The sequence below is a fragment of the Scyliorhinus torazame genome, chromosome 8 (assembly GCF_047496885.1).
Source record: "Scyliorhinus torazame isolate Kashiwa2021f chromosome 8, sScyTor2.1, whole genome shotgun sequence".
NCBI classification, from domain to species: Eukaryota; Metazoa; Chordata; class Chondrichthyes; order Carcharhiniformes; family Scyliorhinidae; genus Scyliorhinus; species Scyliorhinus torazame.
In genome coordinates, this window is record NC_092714.1 from 753,211 (window position 1) to 778,010 (window position 24,800).

General features: G+C 52.1%; 2 protein-coding genes across 2 annotated transcripts in view; both read right to left on the bottom strand.

The window, feature by feature from the left end:
- The window catches only part of LOC140427619 (ribosomal RNA processing protein 1 homolog B-like), a 944,136-nt gene that overhangs the window by 491,898 nt on the left and 427,438 nt on the right, over positions 1–24,800 (bottom strand). The gene's annotated exons all lie outside the window — the stretch shown is intronic.
- The window catches only part of LOC140427615 (uncharacterized), a 78,640-nt gene that overhangs the window by 5,233 nt on the left and 48,607 nt on the right, over positions 1–24,800 (bottom strand). Inside the window, exons 2-3 of the mRNA XM_072513027.1 lie at positions 11,102–11,579; positions 10,039–10,221 (exon numbers count right to left, since the gene is read on the bottom strand). Of these exons, the coding sequence (XP_072369128.1) occupies positions 10,039–10,221; positions 11,102–11,579 (661 nt within the window). The remainder of the gene's footprint in view (positions 1–10,038; positions 10,222–11,101; positions 11,580–24,800) is intronic.

The following is a 24,800-nucleotide window of genomic DNA, read 5'->3' on the forward strand; positions in this document are numbered from 1 at the left end:
GGAGGTTCACCAGGATGTTGCCTGGTATGGAGGGTGCTAGCTATGAAGAAAGGTTGAGTAGATTAGAATTGTTTTCGTTGGAAAGACGGAGGTTGTGGGGGACCTGATTGAGGTCTACAAAATTATGAGAGGTATGGACAGGGTGGATAGCAACAAGCTTTTTCCAAGAGTGGGGGTGTCAATTACAAGGGGTCACGATTTCAAGGTGAGAGGGGGAAAGTTTAAGGGAGATGTGCGTGGAAAGTTTTTTACGCAGAGGGTGGTGGGTGCCTGGAACGCTTTGCCAGCGGAGGTGGTAGAGGCGGGCACAATAGCATCATTTAAGATGCATCTAAACAGATACATGAACGGGCGGGGAACAGAGGGATGTAGATCCTTGGAAAATAGGCGACAGGTTTAGATAAAGGATCTGGATCGGCGCAGACTGGGAGGGCCGAAGGGCCTGTTCCTGTGCTGTAATTTTCTTTGTTCTTTGAACATAACCAGGGCTGTAGATAGGGCTTTAAACTAAAGAGTGTGCGGGGGGGGGGGGGGGGGGGGTGGGGGGGAGATTATTGTATGGAATATTAGAAAATCAAAGTTTTGTTTTAGAAAATATTTTATTGAGACATTTAGAATTTAAAAATTTTATACAACAAAGAGATCCAACAAACAAAAACCCCCACAATACCAACCCCAACTCCCCCAGCCCAAGATCCTAACTACACATACATTAGATTCCCGACCCATATTCCTCACTTCCATGCCTCCCCCGCTGTTGATGGTCAATTCTCCTTGAAGAAGTCGATGAACGGTTGTCACCTCTGAGCGAACCCCTCTAATTAATGAACCCCTTAAGGCAAGCTTGATTTTCTCTCGCTTACGAAACCGTACCATGTCACTGACCCAAACCTCCGACGTTGGAGGCTCCCGAGTCCCTCCACCCCAGCGAAATCCGCCTCGGGGCCACCAGGGAGGCAAAGGCCAAAATGTCGGCCCCTCACCCACTGGGCTCCCGGATATTCCGACACTCCAAATACTGCCAGCTCTGGACTCGGAGTAACCCTCCCTTCCAGGACCTCTGACGTGACGTCTGCAAATCCCTGCCAGAAGCCTCTGCACCTTGGGCACGCCCACAACATGTGCACACGGTCCGCAGGACCGCCCACACCTGTCCTCCACCTCCTCAAAAACCTGCTCATCCGGGCCACAGCCATATGAGCCCTGTGAGCCACCTTGAACTGCATCAGGCTGAGCCTGGCACACGGCGAGGGAGCATTGACTCTCCTCGGGGCCTCCTCCCATAACCCGACTTCCAACTCCCCTCCCAGCTCTTCCTCCCACTTCCTCTTCACCTCCCCAATTGGGACCCCTTCCCACTCCATCAGTTCCTTATATAATTCTGAGACCCTCCCCTCCCCAACCCCTGTTTTGACATCACCTTATCCTGTAGCCCCCTTAGTGGGAGGTGAGGGAATCCCGGGACCTGGCTCCGGACAAAATCCAGCACTTGCAAGTAGCCGAAGAAAATTAAGTTAAAGGAGAAGGTAGAACTGCAGGGTATTGACGAGGACTTTAAATTAGTTAAAGGAGCCGAGAGCTCAGGAGAGGTTAGTGAAATTTCCAGACCACAATTGAACAGAGAGTATAGAAGGTAGCAGGAATCTAACCTCAGGCAGAGCAAAAGAGGTGATCAGGATGGCAGCCGGTGACTAGTGGTGTGCCTCAGGGGTCGGTGCTGGGACCACAATTTTTTACAATATACATTAATGATCTGGAAGAAGGAACTGAAGGCACTGTTGCTAAGTTTGCAGATGATACAAAGATCTGTAGAGGGACAGGTAGTATTGAGGAAGCAAGGGGCTGCAGAAGGAGTTGGACAGGCTAGGAGAGTGGGCAATGAAGTGGCAGATGGAATACAATGTGAGGTTATGCACTTTGGAAGGAGAAATGGAGGCATAGACCTTTCTGAATGGGAAAAGGCTTAGGAAATCAGAAGCAGAAAGGGACTTGGGAATCCTTGTTCACGATTCTCTTAAGGTTAACGTGCAGGTTCAGTCGGTAGTTAAGGCAAATGCAATGTTAGCATTTATGTCGAGAGGGCTAGAATACAAGAGCAGGGATGTACTTCTGAGGCTGTATAAGGCTCTGGTCAGACCCCATTTGGAGTATTGTGAGCAGTTTTGGGCCCCGTATCTAAGGAAGGATGTGCTGGCCATGGAAAGGGTCCAGAGGAGGTTCACAAGAATGATCCCTGGAATGAAGAGCTTGCCATATGAGGAACGGTTGAGGACTCTGGGTCTGTACTCGTTGGAGTTTAGAAGGATGAGAGGGGATCTTATGGAAACATACAGGATACTGCGAGGCCTGGATAGAGTGGATGTGGAGAGAATGTTTCCACTTGTAGAAAACACTAGAAGCAGAGGACACAATCTCAGACTAAAGGGACGGTCCTTTAAAACAGAGATGAGGAGGAATTTCTTCAGCCAGAGGGTGGTGAATCTGTGGAACTCTTTGCCGCAGAAGGCTGTGGAGGCCAAATCACTGAGTGTCTTTAAGACAGAGATAGATAGGCTCTTGATTAATAAGGGGATCAGGGGTTATGGGGAGAATTAGGCCATTCGGCCCATCGAGTCTGCTCTGCCATTTGATCATGTCTGATATGTTTCTCAACCCAATTCTCCTGCCTTCTCGCCATAACTTCTTACCCTCCTTATTAATCAATTCCAGATCAGAATTTGCTGCTGAAAATAATTCTCCTCCCCTGACTGCTGTTCTTTTACCAAATTATCCTAAATCTCTGACAGTGCGGCCCCTCTGACAGTGCGGCCCCTCTGACGGTGCGGCCCCTCTGACGGTGCGGCCCCTCTGACGGTGCGGCCCCTCTGACGGTGCGGCCCCTCTGACGGTGCGGCCCCCCTGACGGTGCGGCCCCCCTGACGGTGCGGCCCCCCTGACGGTGCGGCCCCCCTGACGGTGCGGCCCCCCTGACGGTGCGGCCCCCCTGACGGTGCGGCCCCCCTGACGGTGCGGCCCCCCTGACGGTGCGGCCCCCCTGACGGTGCGGCCCCCCTGACGGTGCGGCCCCCCTGACGGTGCGGCCCCCCTGACGGTGCGGCCCCCCTGACGGTGCGGCCCCCCTGACGGTGCGGCCCCTCTGACGGTGCGGCCCCTCTTTTTTAAAAAAAATATTTTATTGAAAATTTTTGGTCAACCAACACAGTACATTGTGCATCCTTTACACAATATTATAACAACACAAATAACAATGACCTATTTTATAAACAGAAAATGAATAAATAATAAATAACAAAAATGAAAACTAGCCCTAATTGGCAACTGCCTTGTCACAAGTAACACTCTCCAAAAATATAATTTAACAGTCCAATATATAATTATCTGTAGCAACGACCTATACATACTATACAGTATATGTTAACAACCCTGAGAGTCCTTCTGGTTCCTCCCCCCCCCCCCCCCCCCCCCACCCCCGATCCTGGGCTGCTGCTGCTGCCTTCTTTTTCCCATTCCGTCTATCTTTCTGCGAGGTATTCGACGAACGGTTGCCACCGCCTGGTGAACCCTTGAGCCGACCCCCTTAGAACGAACTTAATCCGCTCTCGCTTTATAAACCCTGCCATGTCATTTATCCAGGTCTCCACCCCCGGGGGCTTGGCTTCTTTCCACATTAGCAATATTCTGCGCCGGGCTACTAGGGACGCAAAGGCCAAAACATCGGCCTCTCTCGCCTCCTGCACTCCCGGCTCTTGTGCAACCCCAAATATAGCCAACCCCCAGCTTGGTTCGACCCGGACCCCCACTACTTTTGAAAGCACCTTTGTCACCCCCCTCCAAAACCCCTGTAGTGCCGGGCATGACCAAAACATATGGGTATGATTTGCTGGGCTTCTCGAGCACCTCGCACACCTATCCTCCACCCCAAAAAATTTACTGAGCCGTGCTCCAGTCATATGTGCCCTGTGTAATACCTTAAACTGAATCAGGCTTAGCCTGGCACACGAGGACGACGAGTTTACCCTGCTTAGGGCATCTGCCCACAGCCCCTCCTCGATCTCCTCCCCCGACTCTTCTTCCCATTTCCCTTTTAGTTCATCTACCATAGTCTCCCCTTCATCCCTCATTTCCCTATATATATCTGACACCTTACCATCCCCCACCCATGTCTTTGAGATCACTCTGTCCTGCACCTCTTGTGTCGGGAGCTGCGGGAATTCCCTCACCTGTTGCCTCGCAAAAGCCCTCAGTTGCATATACCTGAATGCATTCCCTTGGGGCAACCGATATTTCTCGGTCAGCGCTCCCAGACTCGCAAACTTCCCATCCACAAACAGATCTTTCAGTTGCGTTATTCCTGCTCTTTGCCACATTCCATATCCCCCATCCATTCTCCCCGGGGCAAACCTATGGTTATTTCTTATCGGGGACCCCCCCAAGGCTCCAGTCTTTCCCCTATGCCGTCTCCACTGTCCCCAAATCTTCAGTGTAGCCACCACCACCGGGCTTGTGGTGTAGCTCCTCGGTGAGAACGGCAATGGGGCTGTCACCATAGCCTGTAGGCTAGTCCCCCTACAGGACGCCCTCTCTAATCTCTTCCACGCCGCTCCCTCCTCCTCTCCCATCCACTTACTCACCATTGAAATATTAGCGGCCCAATAATACTCACTTAGGCTCGGTAGTGCCAGCCCCCCCCCTATCCCTGCTACGCTGTAAGAATCCCTTCCTCACTCTCGGGGTCTTCCCGGCCCACACAAAACCCATGATGCTCTTTTCAATCCTTTTTAAAAAAGCCTTCGTGATCACCACCGGGAGGCACTGAAACACAAAGAGGTATCTCGGGAGGACCACCATCTTAACCGCCTGCACCCTCCCTGCCAGTGACGGGGATACCATATCCCATCTCTTGAAATCCTCCTCCATTTGTTCCACCAACCGCGTTAAATTTAACCTATGCAATGTGCCCCAATTCTTGGCTATCTGGATCCCCAGGTAACAAAAGTCCCTTGTTACCTTCCTCAACGGTAGGTCCTCTATTTCTCTACTTTGCTCACCTGGATGCACCACAAACTCACTTTTCCCCATGTTCAATTTATACCCTGAAAAATCCCCAAACTCCCCAAGTATCCGCATTATTTCTGGCATCCCCTCCGCCGGGTCTGCCACATATAGTAGCAGATCGTCCGCATACAAAGATACCTGGTGTTCTTCTCCTCCTCTAAGTACTCCCCTCCACTTCTTGGAACCCCTCAACGCTATCGCCAGGGGCTCAATCGCCAGTGCAAACAATAATGGGGACAGAGGGCATCCCTGCCTTGTCCCTCCTATGGAGCCGAAAATGTGCAGATCCCCGTCCATTCGTGACCATGCTCGCCATCGGGGCCCTATACAACAGCTGCACCCATCTAACATACCCCTCTCCAAAACCAAATCTCCTCAACACCTCCCACAAATAATCCCACTCCACTCTATCAAATGCTTTCTCGGCATCCATCGCCACTACTATCTCCGTTTCCCCCTCTGGTGGGGGCATCATCATTACCCCTAACAGCCTCCGTATATTCGTGTTCAGCTGTCTCCCCTTCACAAACCCAGTTTGGTCCTCGTGGACCACCCCCGGGACACATTCCTCTATTCTCATTGCCATTACCTTGGCCAGGATCTTGGCATCTACATTTAGGAGGGAAATAGGTCTATAGGACCCGCATTGTAGCGGGTCCTTTTCCTTCTTTAAGAGAAGCGATATCGTTGCTTCAGACATAGTCGGGGGCAGTTGTCCCCTTTCCTTTGCCTCATTAAAGGTCCTCGTCAGTACCGGGGCGAGCAAGTCCACATATTTTCTATAGAATTCGACTGGGAATCCATCCGGTCCCGGGGCCTTTCCCGCCTGCATGCTCCTAATTCCTTTCACCACTTCTTCTACCTCGATCTGTGCTCCCAGTCCCACCCTTTCCTGCTCTTCCACCTTGGGAAATTCCAGCCGATCCAAAAAGCCCATCATTCTCTCCCTCCCATCCGGGGGTTGAGCTTCATATAATTTTTTATAAAATGTCTTGAACACTCCATTCATGCTCCCCGCTCCATCTCTCCTTCCTCATCCCTCACTCCCCCTATTTCCCTCGCTGCTCCCCTTTTCCTCAATTGGTGTGCCAGCAACCTGCTCGCCTTCTCCCCATATTCGTACTGTACACCCTGTGCCTTCCTCCATTGTGCCTCTGCAGTGCCCGTAGTCAGCAAGTCAAATTCTACATGTAGCCTTTGCCTTTCCCTGTACAGTCCCTCCTCCGGTGCTTCCGCATATTGTCTGTCCACCCTCAAAAGTTCTTGCAGCAACCGCTCCCGTTCCTTACTCTCCTGCTTCCCTTTATGTGCCCTTATTGATATCAGCTCCCTCTAACCACCGCCTTCAGCGCCTCCCAGACCACTCCCACCTGGACCTCCCCATTATCATTGAGTTCCAAGTACTTTTCAATGCACCCCCTCACCCTTAGACACACCCCCTCATCTGCCATTAGTCCCATGTCCATTCTCCAGGGTGGGCACCCTCCTGTTTCCTCCCCTATCTCCAAGTCCACCCAGTGTGGAGCGTGATCCGAAATGGCTATAGCCGTATACTCCGTTCCCCTCACCTTCGGGATCAACGCCCTTCCCAGCACAAAAGGGTGTAGACCCGTGGAGATTTAGGTCTGCTAAATCTCCATGGGTCTACACCTCCCATCTGCTCCATAAAATCGTTAAGTACCTTGGCTGCTGCCGGCCTCCTATCCAGCCCTGGTTCCAACACCGTATTAAAATCTCCCCCCATTATCAGCTTTCCATCTCTAGGTCCGGAATGCGTCCTAGCATCCGCCTCATAAAATTGGCATCATCCCAGTTCGGGGCATATACGTTTACCAAAACCACCGTCTCCCCTGTAGTTTGCCACTCACCATCACGTATCTGCCCCCGTTATCCGCCACTATAGTCTTTGCCTCGAACATTACCCGCTTCCCCACTAATATAGCCACCCCCGTTTTTCGCATCTAGCCCCGAATGGAACACCTGCCCCACCCATCCTTTGCGTAGCCTAACCTGGTCTATCAGTTTCAGGTGCGTTTCCTGTAACATAACCACATCTGCCTTAAGTTTCTTAAGGTGTGCGAGTACCCGTGCCCTCTTTATCGGCCCGTTCAGCCCTCTCACGTTCCACGTATTCAGCCGGGTTGGGGGGCTTCCTACCCCCCCCCCCCCCCCTTGTCGATTAGCCATCCCCTTTTTCCAGCTCCTCACCCGGTTCCCACACAGCTGTATCTCTCCCCTCTCCCCAGCAGCAGCAACCCAGTAATTCCCCCCTACCACCCCCCCCCCGCCCCCGCTAGATCCCCCGCTAGCGTAATTACTCCCCCCATGTTGCTCCCAGAAGTCAGCAAAACTCTGGCCGACCTCGGCTTCCCCCCGTGACCTCGGCTCGCACTGTGCGACGCCCCCTCCTTCCTGCTTCTCTATTCCCGCCATGATTATCATAGCGCGGGAACCAAGCCCGTGCTTCTCCCTTGGCCCCGCCCCCAATGGCCAACGCTCCATCTCCTCCACCTCCCCTCCTCCCCCCATCACCACCTGTGGAAGAGAGAAAAGTTACCATATCGCAGGATTAGTACATAAAACTCCTCTTTCCCCCCTTTTTAACCCCCCTCTTCGCCCCCCACATTCGCCCCACCACTTTGTTCAAACGTTCTTTTTAATAACCCGCTCATTCCAGTTTTTCTTCCACAATAAAAGTCCACGCTTCATCCGCCATCTCAAAGTAGTGGTGCCTCCCTCGATATGTGACCCACAGTCTTGCCGGTTGCAGCATTCCAAATTTTATCATCTTTTTATGAAGCACCGCCTTGGCCCGATTAAAGCTCGCCCTCCTTCTCGCCACCTCCGCACTCCAGTCTTGATAAACGCGGATCACCGCGTTCTCCCATTTACTGCTCCGAGTTTTCTTTGCCCATCTAAGGACCATTTCTCTATCCTTAAAACGGAGGAATCTCACCACTATGGCTCTGGGAATTTCTCCTGCTCTCGGTCCTCGCGCCATCACTCGGTATGCTCCCTCCACCTCCAACGGACCCGCCGGGGCCTCCGCTTCCATTAACGAGTGCAGCATCGTGCTCACATATGCCCCGACGTCCGCTCCCTCCGCACCTTCAGGAAGACCAAGAATCCTCAGGTTGTTCCTCCTTGCGTTGTTTTCCAGTGCCTCCAACCTTTCCACACATCGTTTCTGATGTGCCTCATGCATCTCCGTCTTCACCACCAGGCCTGTATGTCGTCCTCATTCTCGGCTGCCTTTGCCTTCACGACCCGAAGCTCCCACTCCTGGGTCTTTTGTTCCTCCTTTAGCCCTTCGATCGCCTGTAGTATCGGGGCCAACAGCTCTTTCTTCATTTCCTTTTTGAGCTCTTCCACACAGCGTTTCAAGAACTCTTGTTGTTCAGGGCCCCATGTGAAACTGCCACCTTCCGACGCCATCTTGGTTTTTGCTTGCCTTCCTTGCCGCTGTTCTAAAGGATCCACTGCATTCCGGCCACTTTCTCCTCCATTTTTCATCCGTATCCAGGGGGATTCCCTTCTGGTTCACCGCACAGTGTTTTTAGCCGTCAAATTGCCGTTGGGGCTCCTATCAAGAGCCCAAAAGTCCGTTTCACCGGGAGCTGCCGAAACGTGCGACTCAGCTGGTCATCGCCGCACCCGGAAGTCACAGTGCGGCCCCTCTGACGGTGCGGCCCCTCTGACGGTGCGGCCCCTCTGACGGTGCGGCCCCTCTGACGGTGCGGCCCCTCTGACGTGCGGCCCCTCTGACGGTGCGGCCCCTCTGACGGTGCGGCCCCCCTGACGGTGCGGCCCCCCTGACGGTGCGGCCCCCCTGACGGTGCGGCCCCCCTGACGGTGCGGCCCCCCTGACGGTGCGGCCCCCCTGACGGTGCGGCCCCCCTGACGGTGCGGCCCCCCTGACGGTGCGGCCCCCCTGACGGTGCGGCCCCCCTGACGGTGCGGCCCCCCTGACGGTGCGGCCCCCCTGACGGTGCGGCCCCCCTGACGGTGCGGCCCCCCTGACGGTGCGGCCCCCCTGACGGTGCGGCCCCCCTGACGGTGCGGCCCCCCTGACGGTGCGGCCCCCCTGACAGTGCGGCCCCCCTGACAGTGCGGCCCCCCCTGACAGTGCGGCCCCTCTGACAGTGCGGCCCCTCTGACAGTGCGGCCCCCCTGACAGTGCGGCATCCTGACAGTGCGGCCCCCCTGACAGTGCGGCCCCCCTGACAGTGCGGCCCCCCTGACAGTGCGGCCCCCCTGACAGTGCGGCCCCCCTGACAGTGCGGCCCCCCTGACAGTGCGGCCCCCCTGACAGTGCGGCCCCCCTGACAGTGCGGCCCCCCTGACAGTGCGGCCCCCCTGACAGTGCGGCATCCTGACAGTGCGGCCCCTCTGACAGTGCGGCCCCCCTGACAGTGCGGCCCCCCTGACAGTGCGGCCCCCCTGACAGTGCGGCCCCCCTGACAGTGCGGCCCCCCTGACAGTGCGGCCCCCCAGACAGTGCGGCCCTCAGACAGTGCGGCCCCCCTGACAGTGCGGCCCCCCTGACAGTGCGGCCCCCCTGACAGTGCAGCAGCCCCTCTGACAGTGCAGCAGCCCCTCTGACAGTGCGGTCCCTCTGACAGTGCGGCCCCCCTGACAGTGCAGCAGCCCCTCTGACAGTGCAGCAGCCCCTCTGACAGTGCAGCACTCTCTAAGTACCCCAGCCACTCTCAGTTTGATTTGAACGCTCAAAAGGTTCAGTCAGACTTCAACCCAGAACCACCTGATTCAGAGGCATCGGCATTTCCACAACCGATGGTCAACGAGGAGAGTTTATAATTACTGTCCTTCACTCTGGTACTGGGAGCTGGAGCCGGTTGTATCGCACTGTCTGCCTCTATCTCAAAACTATCCAACATCTGTCAGGGTCTCGCTATCTCCCACAGTCCGTGGGGAAGCAATCAACACATTCTTCCCCAGCGAGAGAGGTACATGAAGGCTCACCCATAATCTCCAGCACATCTTTGACGAAGATCAGTTCCTCATCACTTTCTTCAAAATGCTGCAAAAATCCCTCCGGATCCTCATGAAACCATTTCATGGTTTGAACAAAGCGCGGGTCTCGCATCTGCCGGTGTAGGCGGGGGTGTCTGTTAATCGCAACCTCCACATCTGGATGTCCCCAATCTAAAGGTGAAAGGTCACAGAATATTGATCGTTGAGAAGCTGATGGGGTTTTGCTGATACAAGAATACTTCCTCAACCACTGAACAGAATCACATTGGATCCCTGAGTTGACACCATGGGGTTGGAACCTTCCCTCATTGGCTGGCCCACTCCCAATAACCCATGAGCCTGGGTGGGGGCAGTGATCAGGACCTTGAATTTCAACATTAAGGGTGGTGCAGTGGTTAGCACTGCTGCCTCACGGTGCCGAGGTCCCGGGTTCGATCCCGGCTCTGGGTCACTGTCCGTGTGGAGTTTGCACATTCTCCCCGTGTCTGCGTGGGTTTCGCCCCACACAACCCAAAGATGTGCAGGGTAGGTGGATTGGTCACGCTAAATTGCCCCTTAATTGGAAAAAATGAATTGGGTATTCTATATTTTTTTTAAAGAATTTCAACACTAACATAACACAGAAACTCTCCCCTCATGCTTGGGTGGCCCATTCTCTCCACCCCCCCCCCCCCCAATGATTCCCTGTCACCCCTCTGCCCACAGGTCCCTGTCCCCAGTCCCTGTGATTGACGATGGAATCAGTAGCAATGTCTTCGAGCTCTGCGGTTAACCAGCCCAGTGAGGAACAATACTTGGTTTCATTTTGGGAAATGAAGAGGTTGGAAGATTTAGGAAATGATGACCTTATGACTGAATGTTCAGGGTGAGGGAGACTGGAGGAGGCTCGGGGAGATTTGGAAGGGAGCTGTGTGAAATGACCTGGATAGATAACAGTGGGATAACAAACAAGAAATTGGCAACATATTGGGTTCCATATGGGCCAGGAAAGAGACAAAAACAGGGCTGGACAGAAATGTGGGTAAGTTAAAAGTGAAGGAAGACTACACACCAATCAACTTAATCTGATCCACATAATCTCTCAGGTTATGCTGCATTTTGAAAACGTTCTTGCATTTTAGTTTAACTTTGCTCCTGTTTTCCTCATCGCTCTGCTTTGAAATTCTGCTATGAGCTGCCACCTTATTCCATTCCGGATTCTCCTTGAGATCTGCCTTTTGCAGAGAAGGCGATTCCCCCTGCGTCTGGCAGGGCCCAGTGCTCAGGCCATTGATTGGGTCCTCGTTCTTCCCAGGCCCCTGGTAACGGGGCACCTCATTGGTATCTGAAAACAGATGAATGTTCTTCCCTAAAAGAAATCCCTTCTTCAGTCCACCAATATTTCTTTCTGGGATCGTGTGCTGTAGATTACGCTCCGAGCTCCTGAGTAGGAAACCCTTCTGTAGACCACAGAAAACATCTGGACTCCCTCCCTCTCCGACATTCCTTCGTGATGTTTCCAGCTTTCTCCTCTCACACTCTTTCCTTTCCTGAGGGAATCAGAAGACTTATTCAATTTAATGCAGGCCATCCTTAAATAGGTGTAAATTGGGCTGATTAGTGGTCGCTTTGACCTGTCAGTTTGTGGTTGTGTGTTGGAGTATTTGGAAAGTTTCTATATATGGGGGGGGGGGGTGGTGGGGAAGGCAGGATCAGGGTATTGAACTTGATCATAATGAATGGCGTAACAGGCTCGAAGGGCCGAATGGCCTCCTCCAGCTTCTATTTTCTATGTAAAGCTCATTGATCTGGCTCCTGTCCCGCTCTCCCTCCCGTGTGTGGTGATCTCTGTAGGTGCAAACACACAAGGGGTTAATGGGTAGATAGCAGCACCACATGATCACCAGAGGGCTGGACCAACAGGGGTGTAAAGGGCAGCCACACGGGGTCTCTGTCTCTCTCTCGGGTGGGCTGTGAACAGGGAAACATCATAGAACATAGAACAATACAGCGCAGTACAGGCCCTTCGGCCCTCGATGTTGCACCGAAACAAAAGCCATCTAACCTACACTATACCATTATCATCCATATGTTTATTCAATAAACTTTTAAATGCCCTCAATGTTGGCGAGTTCACTACTGTAGCAGGTAGGCCATTCCACGGCCTCACTACTCTTTGCGTAAAGAACCTACCTCTGACCTCTGTCCTATATCTATTACCCCTCAGTTTAAAGTTATGTCCCCTCGTGCCAGCCATATCCATCCGCGGGAGAAGGCTCTCACTGTCCACCCTATCCAACCCCCTGATCATTTTGTATGCCTCTATTAAGTCTCCTCTTAACCTTCTTCTCTCCAACGAAAACAACCTCAAGTCCATCAGCCTTTCCTCATCAGATTTTCCCTCCATACCAGGCAACATCCTGGTAAATCTCCTCTGCACCCGCTCCAAAGCCTCCACGTCCTTCCTATAATGCGGTGACCAGAACTGTACGCAATACTCCAAATGCGGCCGCACCAGAGTTTTGTACAGCTGCAACATGACCTCCCGACTCCGGAACTCAATCCCTCTACCAATAAAGGCCAACACTCCATAGGCCTTCTTCACAACCCTATCAACCTGGGTGGCAACTTTCAGGGATCTATGTACATGGACACCTAGATCCCTCTGCTCATCCACACTTCCAAGAACTTTACCATGAGCCAAATATTCCGCATTCCTGTTATTCCTTCCAAAGTGAATCACCTCACACTTCTCTACATTAAACTCCATTTGCCACCTCTCAGCCCAGCTCTGCAGCTTATCTATATCCCTCTGTAACCTGCTACATCCTTCCACACTATCGACAACACCACCGACTTTAGTATCGTCTGCAAATTTACTCACCCACCCTTCTGCGCCTTCCTCTAGGTCATTGATAAAAATGACAAACAGCAATGGCCCCAGAACAGATCCTTGTGGTACTCCACTTGTGACTGTACTCCATTCTGAACATTTCCCATCAACCACCACCCTCTGTCTTCTTTCAGCTAGCCAATTTCTGATCCACATCTCTAAATCACCCTCAATCCCCAGCCTCCGTATTTTTTGCAATAGCCTACCGTGGGGAACCTTATCAAACGCTTTGCTGAAATCCATATACACCACATCAACTGCTCTACCCTCGTCTACCTGTTCAGTCACCTTCTCAAAGAACTCAATAAGGTTTGTGAGGCATGACCTACCCTTCACAAAGCCATGCTGACTATCCCTGATCATATTATTCCTACATCAGAATCACATTTAGTTACAATTGTTAAATCTTGTTATCCAATTCCTAGTTTCCTAGTTCCCATGTTAAGGTAAAGAACTCACGCATTAATAGTTATAGTTACTCAATAAACCTTTGTTGTTACTGGATGAGTTCGAGTCTTCAACAAGATTCAGAGGACCTCACCATCAGCCAAGGATTGAGTAACACGTGTTATCGACCACGCAGGTAACACCACACCGTACACACCGGGTGTCTCTGTTCAGGCCCTCTGGCAGCTGGAAGAGATTATTGACACGGGTTTGTTGCTGCTTTCTGCCAAGAAGGATCCCACTGGGAGTTTTGCACTATCCCAGTGGAACCAGGAAGAGAACAAGAAGCAACAGAGGGTTGCAGGTGTGGAAGCACAGTTAACCGCAAAGGCTGGTAAATCCACCTGACTGGCCAGGAACTAAACTGGAAGGAGTGGGATGGCTACAGTGTCCGCTTTCTTAAAAAAAAATGTATTTGAAAAAATTTAGAGTACCCAATTATTTTTTTTCCAATTAAGGGGAAATTTAGCGTGGCCAATCCACCCACCCTGCATATCTTTGGGTTGTGGGGGTGAAACCCACGCAGACACAGGGAGAATGTGCAAACTCCACACGGACAGTGACCCAGAGCCGGGATCGAATCTGGGACCTCAGCGCCGTGAGGCCGCAGTGCTAACCGCTGTGCCACCATGCTGCCCCCTTAGTGTCGGCTTTTAATGTTTATTCACGGTGTGAGCATTTATTGTCCATCCCTAATTGCTCTTCAGAAGGTGGTGGTGAGCTGCCTTCTTAAACCGCTGCAGTCCCTGAGGTGTAGGTACACCCACTGTGCTGTTAGGGAGGGAGTTCTCGGATGATGCCCAGCGACAGTGAAGGAACGACGATATATTTCCATGTCAGGGTGGTGAGTGACTTGGAGGGGAACCTCCAGGTGGTCGGGTTCCCAGAAATGTTCTTGATGGTAGCGGTCGTGGGTTTGGAAGGTGCTGACTAAGGAGCCTTGGTGAGTTCCTGCAGTGCATCTTGTAGATGGTACACACGGCTGCCGCTGTGCGTCGGTGGTGGAGGGAGTGAATGTTTGTGGAAGGAGGAGCAATCAAGCGGGTTGTTTTGTCCTGGATGGTGTTGAGCTTCTCGAGTGTTGTTGGAGCCGCGCTCATCCAGGCGAGTGGAGAGTATTCCATTACACTCCTGACTTGCGCCTTGTAGATGGTGGACAGGCTTTGGGGGGTCATGTTACTCACCGCAGGATTCCCAGTTCTGACCTACGCATTTAACCACAGTATTAGCGTGGCTGGGTCCAGTTCAATTTCTGGTCAAAGGTTACCCCCCAGGATGTTGATTGTGGGGATTCAGCGATGGTAATGCCCGTAACAGCCTCCCCGAACAGGAGCCGGAATGTGGCGACTAGGGGCCTTTCACAGTAACTTCATTTGAAGCCTACTCGTGACAATAAGCAATTTTCATTTCATTTCATTTCATTGGATTCTCTCTTATTGGAGATGGTCATTGTCTGGCACTTGTCAATCCACCTAACCTGCACATCTTTGGGTTGTGGGGGTGAAACCCACAGGTTATTGTCCAGGTCTTGCTGCATTTGGACACGGACTGCCTCAGTATCTGAGGAGCCGTGAATGGTGCTGAACATGGTGCAGTCATCCGCAAACATCCCGACATCTGACCTTAGATGGATGGATGAGGGGCAGCACGGTGGCACAGTGGTTAGCACTGCTGCATCACGGTGCCGAGGTCCCAGGTTTGATCCCGGCTCTGGGTCGCTGTCCGTGTGGAGTTTGCACATTCTCCCTGTGTCTGCGTGGGTTTCACCCCTACAACCCAAAGATGTGCAGGGTAGGTGGATTGGCCACGTTAAATTGCCCCTTAATTGGAAAAAATGAATTGGGTACTGTAAATTTATTTTAAAAAAAGAAGAGAAAAAAATGATGGATGGATAGAGATCATTGATGAAGCAGCTGAAGATGGTTGGGCCGAGGACACTACCCTGAGGAACTCTTAAACAATGTCCTTGGACTGAGATGTTCTGTTCAAAGAAGAAAGAAATGTACAGCACAGGAACAGGCCCTTCGGCCCTCCAAGCCCGTGCCGACCATGCTGCCCGACTAAACTACAATCTTCTACACTTCCAGGGTCCGTATCCCTCTATTCCCATCCTATTCATGTATTTGTCAAGATGCCCCTTAAATGTCAGTATCGTCCCTGCTTCCACCACCTCCTTCGGCAGCGAGTTCCAGACACCCACTACCCTCTGTGTAACAAAACCTCCCTCGCGCATCTCTTTTAACTTTGCACCTCGCACCTAAACCCATGCCCCCTAGTAATTGACTCTTCCACCCTGGAGAAAAGCTTCTGACTATCCACTCTGTCCATGCCCCTCATAATTTTGTAGACCTCTATCAGGCCGCCCCTCAACCTCCATCATTCCAGTGAGAACAAATTGAGTTTATCCAACCTCTCCTCATAGCAAATGCCCTCTGTCATCATATCCACTCATGTATATAATGAGATGCAAACAGGCAGTGATTGACACACAGGATAACCAGTAAGCACACAACACAGTGTAGCCAATCACCAGACAGGACACTACCACTATAAAGGCAGAGGGCACGAGGTTTCCCGCTCTCTCGGGACCCAGCCACTGAGACAGTCAGAGTCCACGAGCTAGCAAGTGCAAACACCATGCGGTAGCTAGTAAGTCTGGTCAGGCTACTACAAGGTCACTAGTCAGATCAGTAGTGTCGACCCACAGCTGAATATGTACAGCAGTTCATCTAGTTGAATAAAACAGTGTTGGATATTCTCCTGTGTTAGACGTCTGTTTCTAACTTCCCTGCATCGAGTGCAGTCCACACCGAACCAACCTGCCTAACACATGGTACCAGAGTGATATTGATCTTGATGGACCTACCTCGAGTGAATCAGCATTGACCAGCAAGCAGCCATCCGGTGAAATGGAAAACATCCAGCCTCCTCCGCAGCTCCGCATCTCCGGCAACCTCTGCGCCAATTGGAAAATCTTCAAGCAAAAGTTCCTCTTGTATATCGAGGCCTCCGACCCCGAAGCAGCATCGGATGCCAGGAAGATCGCACTATTTCTCTCCACCGCGGGGTCCACGCCATCCACATCTACAATTCGCTTACGTTCGCCAACGGCGAAGACAAAACAAAATTCAAAACAGTTCTGCTGAAGTTTGACAGCCACAGCGACATTGAGGTGAATGAGAGTTTTGAACGGTACATCTTCCAGCAGAGGCTTCAGGGTAAGGATGAACCTTTTCAGTCCTTCGTCACCCATCTCCGCATCCTCGCGCAGTCATGTAACTATGACTCGACGGCTGATTCCATGATCCGGGATCAGATCGTTTTCAGGGTCCACTCCGACTCCCTTCGGCAGCAACTCCTGAAAGTTAAACAGTTGACCCTCTCTGTCACTATCGAGACGTGCGTTGTCCATGAGCATGCTGAGAATCGTTACTCCCACATCAGGGTGGCAGAAACTGCAAAGCTGGCCTCCCACGAGGCAGAAAGGGTGCAGGCCATTACACAGATGCAGGGCCTGAGCATCGAGGAGAGTGGCCGTTTCGCACGCTTTTCCCGGGTCCCTGCGCATGCGCGCCGCGACCGAGTGGACGACGAGCCCGACAATCCGACTGCCCAGGTGTGTACATCAGCCGACCGCACTGCGCATGCGCGATGGCGCACGGATCGCGCTGACGTCGGCATCATGACGTGTCCGAATTGTGGCTCCACCCACTTAAAGCGGCAATGTCTGGCAAGAGGACGCCGGTGTCTACAGTGTGTCAAAGCTTGGCCACTACGCAGCCCTTTGCAGATCTGCTCCACCGCTCAGCAGCCAGCGGTCCCAGCTGCGGCGCAGAAGTGTCCGCTCAATACAACAAGGCATGCCGGACTCCGATCCCGACAGCCCAACAGACCCTGATGCTGAGTGCCTCAAGTCTCCATATGGGGTGGGCATCATAACTACACATGCGCTGCCTTCCACCACACCTGCGCAATGCCTCTCGATCCTCAGTGTGGATCCCGACGACGAGTGGTCTGCTGTCCTCACAGTTAACAATTTAAACTGGACACCGGCGCGTCTGCGAACCTCATCTCACAATCCGACCTCGACACCATCCGCACCAGACCAAGCATTCTTCCACCGGCCTGCCAGCTCCGTGACTACAATGGCAATGCCATAGCTGCCAGTGGCTCGTGTCAACTGGGGGTATCCAACAAGGCGATCAAGGCAACACTGCGGTTTGAAATCGTCGGGCCTGACAGAGCGTCCCTGCTCGGTGCTCGAGCCTGCAAGCTCCTGAACCTGGTTCAGCGAGTCCACACCATGTCATCGTCACCGGCGACAGCCTCGCCCGATGGAAATTTGCAAGCCGACCTAGACGACATTATCACGCAGTAACACAGTGTATTCGACGGAATGGGCACGCTCCCGTACCGATATAAAATACTGCTCAAGCCGAACGCCACCCCTGTAATCCACGCACCACGCCGGGTGCCGGCGCCCCTCAAGGATCGTCTGAAAAAGCAACTACAGGACCTGCAAGACCAGGGCATCATCTCGAAGGTCACGGAGCCAACAGACTGGGTCAGCTCCATGGTCTGCGTCAAGAAGCCGTCAGGGGAGCTCCACATTTGCGTTGATCCCAAGGATCTAAACCGCAACATCATGCGGGAGCACTGCCCGATCCCGAAGCGTGAAGAGTTAACCAGTGAGATGGCTCATGCCAAATTCTTCACTAAGCTGGACGCCTCCCGGGGTTTTTGGCAAATACAGCTGGACGCGTCCAGTCGCAAGCTGTGCACGTTCAACACCCCGTTCGGTCGCTACTGCTACAACCGCATGCCTTTCGGTATCATATCTGCCTCCAAAGTGTTTCATCGCATCATGGAGCAGATGATGGAGGGCATCGAGGGGGTACGAGGAGACATGGACAACGTGATCATCTTGTCCACAACGCCCCAGGAACACATTGCTCGTCTCAAGCAGGTCTTCCAGCGAATTCATGAACATGGTCTCCAGCTCAACAGGGCCAAATGCTCATTTGGTCAATCGGATATTAAGTTCCTGGGTGACCACATCTCGTGGCAGGGTATGCGGCCAGACGCCGACAAGGTCTTGACGATCAACGCCATGAAGACCCAGGAGGACAAGAAGGCCGTCTTTCCGCTTCCTCGGGATGGTCAACATTCTCGGGAAATACATTCCCAATATGGCATCCCACACCACGGCCCTCCGCCATCTCGTCAAGAAGTCAACGGAATTCCAGTGGCTGCCCACACATGAAGCGGAATGGCCTGAGCTGAAGGCAAAGCTCACCACAGCCCCAGTTCCAGCGTTCTTCGACCCAACCAAGGAAACCAAGATATCAACTGATGCGAGCCAGGACGGCATTGGGGCGGTGCTCCTTCAGCGGGATGACACCTCGTCCTGGGCTCCAGTGGCGTATGCCTCCAGGGCCATGACACCCACTGAGCAACGGTATGCTCAGATCGAAAAGGAGTGTCTGAGTCTCCTGACAGTAATAGTCAAGTTTCACGACTACGTTTACGGCCTGCCGAAATTCACGGTGGAAACGGACCACAGGCCTCTAGTCCACATAATCCAGAAGGATTTAAATGACATGACACCTCGGTTACAGCAAATTCTTCTTCGACTCCGCCGCTATGATTCGAACTTGTCTACACGCCAGGCAAAGAGCTGATCATTGCAGATGCCCTATCCCGGTCCATCACCACACCGTGTGAACAAGGTGACTTCATCTGCCACATAGAAGCGCAAGTGCAGTTGTGTGCCACCAACCTCCCAGCCTCTGACGAACGGGTGGTCCAAATTTGTGAGGAAACGGCCAAGGATCCTTTACTGCAGCGTGTGATGCAGCACCTTCCCCATGGCTGGCAGAAGGGACAATGTCCCCAATTCTTTAATGTTAAAGACGAGCTGACGGTTGTGGAGCAAATCCTTCTGAAACTCGACAGGATCGTTATTCCTCAAAGCATCCAGGCTATGGTGCTGGGTCAACTCCATGAGGGTCACCTTGGAGTCGAGAAATGCTGATGCAGAGCTCGGGAGGTGGTTTACTGGCCGGGCATTAACCAGGATATTGACAACACGGTCCTCAACTGCCCCACCTGTCAGAAGTTTCAACCGGCTCAACCCAAGGAAACACTGCAACAGCAGGAGATCGTGACCTGTCCGTGGTCCAAAGTAGGTGTCGACCTTTTTCACGCCAAGGGGCATGACTACGCACTCCTGGTCGGCTACTTCTCCAGTTACCCAGAAGTGGTGAAACTGTCCGACCTCACGTCGAAGGCGGTCATCAAAGCCTGCAAAGAAACGTTCGCCAGGCACGGGATACCGCTCACGGTAATGAGCGACAACGGTCCATACTTTTACAGCCAAGAATGGTCTGATTTTGCACAGTCCCACAACTCCCGTCACGTAACCTCCAGTCCCCACTACCCGCAGTCAAACGGGAAGGCCGAGAAAGGGGTCCATATTGTCAAGCGGTTGCTGTGCACAGCTGCAGACTCAGGCTCCGACTTCAACCTGGCGATGCTGGCATACAGGGCAACCCCACTGTCCACTGGGTTGTCTCCAGCGCAGATGCTCATGAATCGCACTCTGAGGCCCACAGTTCCAGCCATCCATGTCCCAGACCTTGACCACCTCACGGTATTACAAAAAGTGCAGCAGTCCCGGGCCCAACGGAAGGCCACATATGATGCTCATGCCACGGATTTACCTGAGCTGGCTCCAGCCGACCATGTTCGCGTCCAGTTGCCCGAGGGCGGTTGGTCAGCCACAGCTGTTGTTGTCAAACAAGTTGCCCCGAAGTCTTTCATTGTTCGCATGGCTGATGGCTCCCTGCTACGGCGCAACAGACGGGCATTGCGAAGAGTTCCACACCCACCACCTGACCGCAGTGCTCCGCCGGCTATCATGCTTCCTCCGGACGTACCCTGCCACGAGGCCACCGATCTGCCAGCGATCCTGCCGGCCCACCCGACCACTACAATGGCAGCGATCCCACCTCTCCACGTGCAGGCGTCTCCTGATCTACCTCTGCGGCGATCGACAAGAATTCGTCGCCCGCCACGAAGACTGAATCTGTAGACGTCACTTTTGTAAACTTTTGTGACTGAATCCATCGACTTAACTCTTGTAAATATTGCTTAGTTTGCCATGTATCTGCACTATCGACACCTTCCCATGTATATACGTTTGTTCAATCACCATTTGTATATAGTCAGGCATATATATATATATTACAGAAATATATATATATATATATACCACCTCAGTATTTATTTAACTCAAAAAAAAAGGGGGGGAGATGTCATAATATCCACGCATGTATATAATGAGATGCAGACAGGCAGTGATTGACACATAGTATGACCAGTAAGCACACAACACAGCACAGCCAATCACCAGGCAGGACACTGCCACTATAAAGCCAGAGGGCACTAGGTTTCCCGCTCTATCGGGACCCAGCTACTGAGACAGTCAGAGTCCACGACCTAGCACAGTGCAAACACCATGCGGTAGCTAGTAAGTCTGGTCAGGCTGGTACAAGGTCACTAGTCAGTTCAGTATAGTGTCGACCCACAGCTGAATATGTATATCAATTCTATCGTTGAATAAAACAGTGTTGGATCTTCTGTGTTAGACGTCTGTTTCTAACTTCCCTGCATCGAGTGCAGTCCACATCGAACCTACCTGCCTAACACATCACCCTCCATACCAGGCTACATCCTGGTAAACCTCTTCTGTACCCTCTCCAAAGGAGATAAATAGCTCCTGTGAACAATTCAGATTTTTGCCATTAAGTTAATTGTCTCCCCCTATTCCTTCTTCCAAAATGCATCACCTCTCACTTCTCTATTCAACTCCATCTGCCACTTGACTCCCCATTCTGCTAGCCTGTCTATGTCCTTTTTCAGTCGATCGATATTAGCCTCACCTTTTGCCACTTCCCCGAGTTTGGTATCATTGGCTAATTTTGAAATTTTACTTTGTATCTCAATATCCAAGTCTTTTATGCATATCAAAAAAAGTGTCTCTAGCACTGATCCTTTGAAAATACCACTGTGTGCCACCCTCCCGTCAGAAAAACAGCTATCTGCCAAGACTCGCTGATTCCTGTCCTGAAACCAATATGTTATCCAATTGGACACCAGCCCTCCTTATTCCATGAACAACAATTTTGTTAAACAGCCTTTCTTGTGGTACTTCGTGAAACACTTTCTTAAAATCCACATAGACAACATGCACCGCATTTCCCTCATCAACATTCTCCGTTAATGCAATTAGATTAGTCAAGGATGATCTTTTACAAATTCATGCTGCCTCTCCTTAATTAACTCAAACTTCTCCAAATGTCTGTTGATGATTTTCATTGATTATGGATTCCAAACTCTTACCCAGCTGTGATGTTAAACTAACTGTTCAGTTGTTGCTAGGACAGTCCTTGCGCCTTTGAGTGCCGTATTTGCTGCTTTCTAATCCTCAGGATCCTCTTGTATCTCGGAAAGATTGGAACATTAAGACAATCTCTTCCATCTGCTCTACTTCCTTCAGCAGCCTGGGATCCAGGCCGAACAGACCAGGTGACTTATTTACCCAAAGGATGGTCACCCTTTTCCAGTAGCTTTTCTCTTCCAATTTTCACCCAATTCATTGTTTCCACTGTCCTGGCTTCTAACAGTCTTTTGTCAAATTCCTTTTCCTTACTAAACACTGACACAATGAAATATATTTAAGTATTCCATCCTTGCCCTGTGCCTCTAAGCCGATATTACTGTCATTGCCCCGATTAGACACCACGGGCAAAATTCTCCGGTATCGGCGTGATGTCCACCGACTGGCGCCCAAACCGGCGCAGATCAGTCGGGCATCGCGCCGCCCCAAAGGTGCGGAATGCTCCACATCTTTGGGGGCTGAGCCCCAACCTTGAGGGGCTAGGCCGGCGCCGGACGAATTTCCGCCCCGCCAGCTGGACAGGCATTTTAGCGGCGGGACTTCGGCCCATCCGGGCCGGAGAATCGCGAGGGGGGCCCGCCAACCGGCGCGCCGCGATTCCCGCCCCCGCCCAATCTCCGGCAACCGGCGGGGGAGGGATTCACGCCAGACCCCGGCGATTCTCCAACCCGGCGGGGGGTCGGAGAATCTCGCCCCACATCCTGTTACTACTTACACGCAGCTAGAAGATTTGGGGTTTTTTCTGTTAACTCTCATTCCATTGTCATTTTCTCTTTTCCTGTATTTTTTTTCACTTCTCTCAATTATTGTCACAAGTAGGTTTACATTAACACTGCAATGAAGTTACTGTGAAAATCCCCTAGTCGCCACATTCCGGCGCCTGTTCGGGTACACAGAGGGAGAATTCAGAATGTCCAATTCACCTAACCTGCACGTCTTTCGTGACTTGTGGGTGGAAACCGGAGCGCCCGGAGGAAACCCACGCACACACGGGGAGGACGTGCAGACTCCGCACAGACAGTGACCCAAGCCGGAATCGAACCTGGGGCCCTGCCGCTGTGAAGCAACAGTGCTAACCGCTGTGCTACCGTGCTGCCCACAATCCCAGTCAGGGGAATGAGGAAACTTGAAACCGGTGTGAAGGGTACACACGGGTAATGCTTATCAACCATGTGAAATATTAGTCCTCTTTGGGGGTCTTGTAACAGTAAAAAAGGACATATTGAAACACTTCATAGGGTCCCTGTTCATGAGGGGCCACATCCCCTTGACCATTCATCGAGCTGGCCGTGTGGGGAGTAACTGATACCTGATTGCCACAGGCTCTGAACATGTGCACAGAGGGCTGAGAAAGGGACACCATCCCTTGAACCTCACTACAGCCAGGTGTTGGCCAACACATCAGGAATGATGGGATGGGCAGCACGGCGGTGCAGTGGTTAGCACAGGGACTGTGGCGCCGAGGTCCCAGGTTCGTTCCCGGCTCTGGGTCACTGTCCGTGTGGAGTTTGCACATTCTCCCCGTGTCTGCGTGGGTTTCGCCCCCACAACCCAAAGATGTGCCGGTAGGTGGATTGGCCACGCTAAATTGCCCCTTGATTGGAAAAGAAAATAATTGGGTTCTCTAAATTTATTTTTATAAAGGAATGATGGTTTTTTTTGGCGGCCACAGTTTGACGGTCGCACACGAGGCGGCTCCTACTTGAAGCAATTGAATTTGACCCTTTTTACCCATTTAATAGGAATCTTTTGTGTATAAAGTGGAAAATAATTGTTTGTGGCGTGTTTCTCTCGCTCCCCAAGTGGAATGTTGCTGGGCGACCGAACCCAACTAAAGTCGGTTAAAACCCTGACCCAAGAGTAGAAGGTCACACTGGCCTCACATTGGCGGAGGAGGAAACGTTGCTGTCAACCAGACACCCGCTGGAAACTTTAATGGACTTTATTAAGGGAAAGTTTCAAATGCAGAAAAGAGATGCAGAAGGAAGAGCCAAGAGCAACGGAAGGAGCGCTGGACCGTCTCCCAGGAGCCTCAGATCGTATGGACCAAGGGGCAACAATATGAGAAGTAAAGAGATCAATGTTAGACCACAGTGACCGGATCGTATCATTGGAGGTGGACATCTGATGTTAGGAGAGGCTTGGAAAGTACTAAAGGATAAAGAAGACAAAACCTACCGGGGAGTGTAGGAGTGCTACAAACTACATCTCCAGAGTGTTTGTGAAGATGGTGGAAGAGGGAATGTTTGAGAAAGCTCTGGAAGTGGATCATGTCCGTCAATGTGTGGGGGGGGGGGGGGGGCATTGTGGGTAGCTAAATAAAGGTTGGAGAAATTGCGGGGGGTAAATGAAGGGAGGTGGGAGCGGGAGGAGAGGGATTGTGGAGGAGGGGCTGGGGGATGAATGGAGGTAGGGAGGGAATGGTTGGTGACACGAGTATTTTTCTGGATAGGAATGGAGCGGATGGGAAGGGCCGTCATCTTGTGTGGACCTGGACGAGGGAGAGAAACATACAAAATAGTATTGGCAGTGTCTAGGGGAGTGGGAGAAGGAATTCCCCCAGTAAGAATAGTAACGTGGAATGTGCGTGGACTGAATGGTTCATAGAACATACAGTGCAGAAGGAGGCCATTCGGCCCATCGAGTCTGCACTGACCCACCTAGGTACTCACTTCCACCCTATCCTGTAACCCAATAACCCCTCCTAACCTTTTCAGTCTCCAAGGGCAATTTATCACGGCCAATCCACCTAACCTGCAAGTCTTTGGACTGTGGGAGGAAACCGGAGCACCTGGAGGAAACCCACGCAGACACGGGGAGAACATGCAGACTCAGCACAGACAGTGACCCAGCGGGGAATCGAACCTGGGACCCTGGTGCTGTGAAGCCGCAGTGCTAACCACTTGAGCTACCGTGCTGCCCAAAAGATTAAAGTTAAAAGATCAAAGGTGTTCGTTCATCTAGGAAGTT